Source organism: Psammomys obesus, unplaced genomic scaffold, assembly GCF_907164565.1.
Source record: "Psammomys obesus unplaced genomic scaffold, mPsaObe1.curated_primary_1811, whole genome shotgun sequence".
Lineage (NCBI taxonomy): Eukaryota > Metazoa > Chordata > Mammalia > Rodentia > Muridae > Psammomys > Psammomys obesus.
In genome coordinates, this window is record NW_026596345.1 from 821,662 (window position 1) to 830,285 (window position 8,624).

The 8,624-nt window shown below is 40.2% G+C and overlaps 1 protein-coding gene across 5 annotated transcripts in view; it reads left to right on the top strand.

The window, feature by feature from the left end:
* The window catches only part of Elmo1 (engulfment and cell motility 1), a 517,373-nt gene that overhangs the window by 163,092 nt on the left and 345,657 nt on the right, over window positions 1-8,624 (top strand). For all 5 annotated transcript variants that reach the window (XM_055597231.1, XM_055597230.1, XM_055597234.1 and 2 more), the window contains exon 7: window positions 5,337-5,372. In XM_055597231.1, the coding sequence (XP_055453206.1) occupies window positions 5,337-5,372 (36 nt within the window). The remainder of the gene's footprint in view (window positions 1-5,336; window positions 5,373-8,624) is intronic.

Below are 8,624 nucleotides of genomic sequence, written 5' to 3' on the forward strand. Positions count from 1 at the left end.
GAGGCCCTGACTCTGTCAGAGGTTGTGAGGCAGAAAATTCCTTAAACAGGATCAGCTCCTCTTCACCCTCCTTTGCTTTGTCCATCCACTTGGGAATGGAAATGAGAAGAGCCACACAACCTCTCAAAGAAAGAGTCCATCTCTGCCAGTGGGGGGAAGGATGAGGCCTTGCAGTATCTTTTCATCTGTCTGTCTATTTATCCATTCATTTATGTATTCATCCATCATTCCTCCTTCTGGGGCAAGCCATTTCTTAGCCTTTTTGTGAGACAGTCTCCTATGCTTGTTCTCTCTGTCTGGCTCTTTCTCGTTTGCTCACTCACTTGCTCTCATTTGGTGTTTCAAGGACAGATAAGTGAATTTGAGATTCAGACTATAACTCCAAGTTAGTTCGTTAATAGTGGGACACATGAAAAACCTAAAAACACTTGGGACTGAGACATTGTAGTATAATTATCTGTCTGTCTATCTATCTATCTATCTATCTATCTATCTATCTATCTATCTATCTATCTATCTATTATATGTCATCAATCAATCTATCTCTATCCATCTATCCATTTATCTATCTATTCATCCATTCTTCTTTTTCTGTCTACCTACCTCCTTGTCTGTCTACCCATCTTTTTATAGTGTGTGTATGAGAGAGAGAGAAACAGAGACAGAGACAGAGAAAGACTGGATATAAGAATAAGACAAGGTGTTTTGTATGATCTATGCAGATGTTCTCCCGGGATGTCCCACATGTTTTCTTCTCCATTGCCTGCATTGGCTGGCTGTTTAATTGAAAATACAGAGAACAAATGATGGCATGTTTACACAAACTTGAGCTGTACCCTAAGCCCTGTCTTTTCTTTGAGACTGGACGTGTAGTCCAGTTTGGCAATCCTTTTACCTCATTTCATTGGTTGCTGGGACTTCAGGTGTGTACTATCATGTTGGACTAGTTGTATCTTTTAATGTGAAGGATCTAACTTTACGTAGCATTCCCTACCCAATTGTCCTGTCCTCTGACAATCTTCTGAAATCTGGAAGAGTTCCATAGTCATTCCTTTCTTGTTTGATGGCTGTATTTTAATATGGTAGCTTATCAGTATCAACACAAAACACAACTCTTCCCTTTAAAGGAAACAATAAACTGTTTATTCTGGGTCCAAATATTAGTGACCATGGCCCAGGAACACAGATTTAAGTCACCGCATGTTCCAGTGTGGAAGCACGTTCATAGTGTTTCATAGTACCAGAACAGGAAAGCATAAATTAAAATTCTTTCTACATACATTGGTGAAGCCATCAGATAGGCAGGTTAGAGTAAAGCCGGAAAGCCTGTTAAAGGCCTCTGAAGCCTTCTGATCCCACTCTTAGTTTTGGCAGAGACCAGCAGTCTGCTAAGTTACTACATGCGAAAAGGTTTCACCTGAGAGTCACAAGGATGTTAGATCAGACACAGAAGAGGAAAGAGGGTGGCTAATACTGCTGGTAATCAGTAAATTAGTCTTGCAACTGGTTGGGAGGACAGTGCGGCTTCTTTCCAGGAACCTCCTAGTATATTAACCAATAGGACTGGCTCAGTATTGTTTGTTAAAGATATTCTTCATGACATTGTGACTCTCCTATAGATATAGACAAGACCATGGATTTAGAGGGAGCAAAGGAATGTTGAGATGAATTGCAAATGGATACAAAAGTGTTTTTCCACAAGCAGGGAGGAAGCAGTTAGATCACCACCAGACAGGACAATAGCATCAACAGCTATCTAGAGTTTGCAGAGTTAAAAAACAAAACAAAACGAAACAAAACAGAAACAAAAAACCCTTCAAGTCAGCCTGGGAGAGCCTGATAATGCAGAAGGTTGTGTGACACACATTTGCACAGCTGTCCGTGGAAACTCATGGTTTTCCTCCAGCTTCATCTACTGTTTTCTCAAGCTCTGGCCCATAGTCTTGGCCTTTATCATAAATGCCCGTGGGGTCTCTTAAGATTTTACCCTCTTGTTGCCACGCGATGTGTCTTTGTCTCACTCACTGACCATGTTACGTTTGGCCACTTGATTAGGTCTAGGTGTCTTTATTGGGACATATCTTCAAAATTTGTAATTGATTCTTAAATAATTTGTAGGAAAACACTCTGAAATCATACTCAGTTGAACATATCACCTCGGTTTCACCTCCAGCGTTGACATTATTTTCTCGAATTACTTGTGTCTCGATAGTTCCCCTGTGAGTGCTTTGCAGGGCTATTATTTCTGTATTTCATAGCTACTTTCCTTCTGTACCACTGACTCTATGGTCTGGTGTTCATTTGTTTTAACTATTGATTTCTAATGAGATGCTTGGTTAGTTTCTTGTATTTTTGTACAACTATTCTAGATATGAGCTCAAAGATGTCATGTTGGTATTTCAGACTGGCCGTGGTTAGCACTGTGAAACAATGGAGGTTCATAAACATTATAAATCAGGTTTATATGACCACCCCAGAGGTTTTGTTCTTAAACTTTATGGCCACATCACTCTTTGTAACCAAGTGGATATTTTATTCCTGTTTGTTCAGTGGGCTGTCCTCTGTCACTAGTATTACTTATTGGATGCTCCTCTTGTCCCATGGCTCTTCAGTCTTTGTGTCCTTCTGAATGTCTCCCATTATTTTCAAAACATTTCTTTCTTTTTTGGCTCACCATGATGTTCCCTTTATCTAGATTAAAAAAAAAGACAAAAGAAAAGAAAAGAAGAGAAAAGAAAACTTAGGCCTGGCATAAGACATTTTCCAAAGAAGAGCTTTTTCCCTGTAGCTGTATTAGGTTCTTATAAATGTCCCTAGTAGATGTCTGCTCAGGGCACTCTTTCCTTACTTTCTTATTCTGCCAATTGTCAATGGCTTTTTGATAAAAGAAGGAAGTAAATAATAAATATTGTTTTTAATAAAGGAGATGAAAAGGAAGAGGACAAACTTACATATGTGTTTTACTTTCCCAGCTTACTAATGCCTAGAGTTAGTTTTTATATGGCTATTTGGGTTTCTGGAGGAATTGTCAACAGTGTAGGGACAGACACAGCTCCATGCCATCACCCTCAGAAGCCTGTGGTTCCCTTTATCTTTAGATGCATGGATCCCAGCCAAACCCAGGTACTTGGCTTTGATATTAGCAGTAATAGACCCGGCATTTGGGACTTGGACTTGTTGGAACAATGAAGCAGAGTTAGAGACTTTGTTAAATATATTTTAATACAGCCTCAGCCTGGCAGTTGAGAGAGAACGAGAGGTTATCACAGATAAAATAGAACACACCCCAGAGCGTGGGATATGCTTTCCTAAGAGACAGTCATAGAGGATTAGACACACTCCAGAGTGGCTATAGGTTACTCAAAGGAGTCATAGAGTGTAGACATAAGCAAGTGTAGGTACAGGCTTCTCTGGGGACAGTCACAGAGTAAGACACAGCAGTGTAAGTATGCGCTCCTCAAGGGAGAGTCAGGATTAATTATCTTAGCATTAGCTGTACATACTAAGAATCCATCTTCCTCTCTTTTCATAAGTGAGATAAGTGAACAGGCTTTGAAGACTCCTAGCGGGGAATTAGGAACCGAGGGGGTTAGTACAGGCCCTTCCCTGCAAATGGATTCCTGGTGAGATTCCTAGGAACCTACAGCTTAGATCTAGGAGCAAACGCTTAAGCAGTTGTTAACTTGTGGGTTTCTTCTTCATGGCAGGAGACTTCAAACCAGTTTCCTAGGTGAGGGGCCTGTTCCCTTCTCATGTACTCCCAACTTCTCCCGCTATTCTTTCTTACCTCAGGGTTACATTTAGAATATAAACAATATTATTTCCTGAAGAGTGAAATTATTCAGCAGCCACTTAAGTACCTAGCAGTGTGCACCTGAACTTCTGTTCCTTTCTCCTTGTTCAGAGCCCTGCTCTTCAAAGGACTGGAAAGGCAGTGAGCTAAGAGATGGGCTGGGCTAGTTCAAACTTGGTGCCTTTGTCAGTCAAGATGAAGAAAGAAAATCAGATGTCAGCGATGCTCCTACAAGTAGCCTAAAAGCCAGATTTTTGTTGTTGTTGTATTTGTTCGTGAGTGTATGTGTATATGTGGGTATGGGGTGTTGGGAAAAGAATATGTGGGAAATAGGATAATAACAAATTCAAGAGACTAGTAAAAAATGAAACATTCTTAATATATGATTCTGTAGAAAGTGACACCTGCACAGAGAAAAGGTGAAAATGTCTGGCATGCTGATCGGGACAAGACAGTGGTTTTTAATATCCTCTAATTATGAGAAATCCCTATCTTCTCCCATAGGTCAAGATCTCCCTTCCCAAATGCCTATCTCGCTGGTTTAGGACACAAAGCTTTATCTAATGAATAATCTGGGGCTTGGATCTTCTTACTTCTTCTAGCAATAGGCTCAATCACATAGCAGACAGACCTGGAACTTTCTAGGTCTCAGTGTTCTGATAGAAGCAGGCACCAGCCTCAGCTGGAGAAGAGAGGGGCCTGGAGCCTCCTGCTTATTTGCAGCTCTGATGAACTCCAAGCACATTGCATACTGAAAATGGGCTATCAAAGCCTGTTTCTTATGGATGTGATGAGCTATAGGGAGGGAGAGGCATTAATCCAGAGGACAGTACACCAAAGGCAGACTCAAAGCTACGGGGATCTGTCTGGCTTGAGGAATGGAAGGTGCTTTGAGAAAAGTAGTCTTTTCAGTCTTCTTGAGCCTAGGAGGTGTTGTTCCTTGCCTCCCTAATTTCCTTTTCTAAGTTTAGTAATGCTAACACTTTAGTAATGCTAAGAGAGTCTGAGGCAGGAGGATAGGATGATTTCAAGTGCAAGGCCAGCCTGGGCTCCATAAGAGAGTCTTGAAATGAGTAAGCATAAAATATTTTAAAATACATTAAGATGTTTAAGTGTCCTGTATTCAGTCAGGTTTGTCTGTGGCAAGCTCCATCCCAAAGCCTCAGGCCTGGCTTCTTAACTGAACACCATGGTTCCTACACTTGCTGTCAAGAGAGGAGGAACTTGCAATCAGTGGGCATTTTACTGAAGAGAGAAAATAAGTTATTTTTAGTCTAGTCCTTTCCCCACAGTTTTACCCATTGCAAAGTCACCAGTTCTCGCTCCACAGGAGGATGGGGAGGGTGGCTCTTCCTCTTTTGACCATGGCCATGTTGGTTTTCTGATTGTTATCATTGTGACTGTCAAATGATTACTCTTGCTGATTTTTTAAGTGGATAAGTGTCTCTACTGGCCTGTCCCTAATCATGAATTTTCCTTAAGGTATGTTCCTTGTGAAAAAATCATTGTTTTGAAGCTCATATGTTTGTTCTTAATTTTGCAGCCGATACCAGAAGTTGCAGAAGATTATGAAGCCCTGGTAAGAACACATCATCTATTGATGTTATTTCATACTTTATTTATTATGCACGATTAAATCCTGACCTCTTGTTTTGTAATTATGCATCTAGATATTTTGAGTGGCTCCTCTTTTTTTTCATGTTCTTTTAAACAACTTTAATTCTTTTTTCTTTTGTGATTTACTTGTGGCAGAAAGGGCATTTTATGATTGTTAAGAATAAATGATCAAAGCTGAGTTGCTCCCTTCCTCTGGCAATGATAGGCATAATTTTATGCATTACTTCAAACAAAATGTTCTCTTTTGTGGCCTATGTTATGTTCAGAGTTAGAGTCTTTGACTTTCTTTAGTGTCTCAGAACGCAAAAGGTCCATTTTTAAAGACAAAACAAAACAGAATTTTTACATAGAATGAAAATTATTTATGTCTGGAAAAATGTTTGTTCACCCATCTTCTGTGTATTGAGTCACCACATTACAGTTGTGTCTGGAGCTGTTAGAAGTTACTTCTCAAAATACATTTTTTTCTTTAGAGAATTTCATACATGTATACAGTGAAATGTGATCATTTGAACCCCTGATGCCCCACCAGCTGTGTGCCCTGACACAGCCACTCCCCAATTGTTTTATGCTTGCTTGTATGTATGTTTGTTTTGATAACCACTAAGTCCAGATAGTGCTTCCCCTGAATATGGAGAGGGTCAGCCACTGAAACGTGGAAAACTGTCCAGTGGTCACACCCTTGAAAAAGGATGATTCTTCCCCAGCTGCCACTAACTGCTAGTAGCTTCTCCATAGGGGTTGGGTCCTGGAATCTATGCTGGAATTTTGCCTGGCTGGATCCTATGCAGGTCTGGCCCAGGTAACCACAGATGCTGTGTGTTCATGAGTTTGATAGCCATGTCATGTCTAGAAGATAGCATTTCACAGCACCTTTTCCATTTCTGGTCCTTTCATCCTCTTCTCTGTTTTCTCTCCTACAATGTTCCCTGAGTGGAATATAGGGTGTGTTTGTAAGGATGTCCTTTTAAAGATTTATTTGTTTAATTATATGTGTATGTGTGTGTATGTATGACTATATGCCACATATGTGTTTGTGCCTGTTGCAGAAGCCAGAAGAGGGAGTTGGATGCCGTGGAGCCGGGGTTACAGGTGGATATAAGACAGCAAATATGGATGTTGGGAACTGAATTTGGGTCTTCTGGAAGAACAGAAAGCATGTTAACTGCTAAGCCAGCTCTCTAGCCTTAGTATGTCTTACTGAGGGATGAACGCTTACTCTCTCATTTGTACCACTGACTGATGCTCTCTGCAAAATGACGCATCTCTGACCAATGTTGAGAGCAGCCATATCTATGGGTATAATAATAAGTATTTGGAAGGCAGTTGGACGTGACTTTTTAGCAAGATAACGCCAGCAACTTCTCTAAGAAGGTCTATGGCCTAGCCATGGGCTTTTGACCAGGATTATAGTTCCAGAATGAAATTCCCTCTGGTAGAGTAGCTGTCACACCCAACCAGAAAGCAGTCAATTACTCCACTTAGGTGGAGTCATCTTATAGTGGGGGTGGTATAATGGGCTAACTAGACTTCTTATGCCACCAAATAAAACCTCCAGTGACAGGAATGGGTTATTACTTGTTGAGCTGTTGGTTAAAGGGGTCCCATAGACACTTCCCAACAACACAGGCTTATTGCCAAGGCTCTTGGTTGTTCTCTGTAACCTGATAGGCAAAGCGCTGTTTCTGAAGACAACATTTTTTCATGCCATCAAATATGAGCCTGTGTGCAGTTAGAAACTTCACCTCTACTGACTAGCGTTCCTGGAGCTGGAAGTTATTTTGTATGCTACTAGAGGAGAAAAGCAATCATCCAGCTACAAGCCCTGAAACCTAAAACTGGTTTTAAATTGTACTTTTCTTGTAGATGCTGTCACAGTATTTGTGAGTTCCTATGTGTATCAGTCCTGTTAGATACACTGCTGCAGTAGTTGGACAAACAGGTTCTATTTCATGGACTGGGCCATAATTTGTATTTTTATTTTTGGTTTTGTTTTGTTTTTGAGAGATAGAAAAAGAACATGAGGTTAGCAGGTATGGAGATGAGGAGGACCCACGTGTATCTGTAGGATAAAGAACATGATCAAAATGTATTGTATGAAATAAATTTAAATAAAAAGAAAAAAATTAGGTCTATAAATTTATACTGAGGGGAGCAGGAAGTTTCTGAACTTATTAAGTAAAGAATAAAAGCAGCAATTACACTATGAAAGATACGAAGAATAAAGAAATTTTAGAAAAATAAATTATTTGCAGATCGTCAATACAGTAGAAGATCATCACAGAGGTGAACTTTAGAGAGTGTTTCACTGCAAAGCCTGCTGATTTTAAAAGCAAAATGACGGCATGCTTTGAATATTTCTCTGCTAGTAAATTTTAAATTTTAAATAAAATGCATAAAGTCCTTATGAAATAAAAATTACTGTGTGTACCTGTCATGGAAATGGAAGGCTTTGATCTTATTTTTTTTTTCAGAACAACATGCTGTTCATTCCCAAGGAGCGCAGTTCCAGGACAGCTTTCAGCTATAGCACATTCTAAATCTGTGCTAACGTTAGGTCAAGGTTGTTATTTCCCAGCAGCCTCTAGTCACTGAGCCTGTGGAGCATATTAGGGCCTACTTCTTTGTGCCTGTTATGGGACCCTTCCATCAGCCGTTGTTTGTTCTACAGTTTCTTACTCACCTGATCTAGAGTTTTCCATTAGTTAGGTCTCTATCTACTTCCTCTCTCAGACATCTAATCTACAGTATGTTCTGCAGACTTTCCATACCCAATCCTGTCTTCTGCTTTATCATTTTCTTTTACTGTGTCCAAGTGTCTGTGTGTGATGCCTACTTCCTTTGAAACAAAGTCTCTTACTGGCCTGAAACTCACCAATTAGGCTAGACTCGCTGCTCAGTGAGCCCCAGGGACTCTCATGTCTCTGCTTCTTTAGCTATGGCATTTCATGTACCATTCATCATATCCAGCATTTTATGCACGTACTGTGGCATCAAACTCAGATCTTTTCACTTGCAGAAGCAGCATTTTACTGAGTCACCCAAGGCCCACGCCTTACTCTGTCTTTCACAGGTGTTACCTAGTTTTCCAATAAACCCCTCAGTCTCCTAAGCCTCTCCTTAGCAAAATAAAACCTATATATTAAAAACTGACTCCTGATAAATGATACCTGTGGGTGTTCATGTTTTCTCAAGAGTTAAGATCATTATTAAA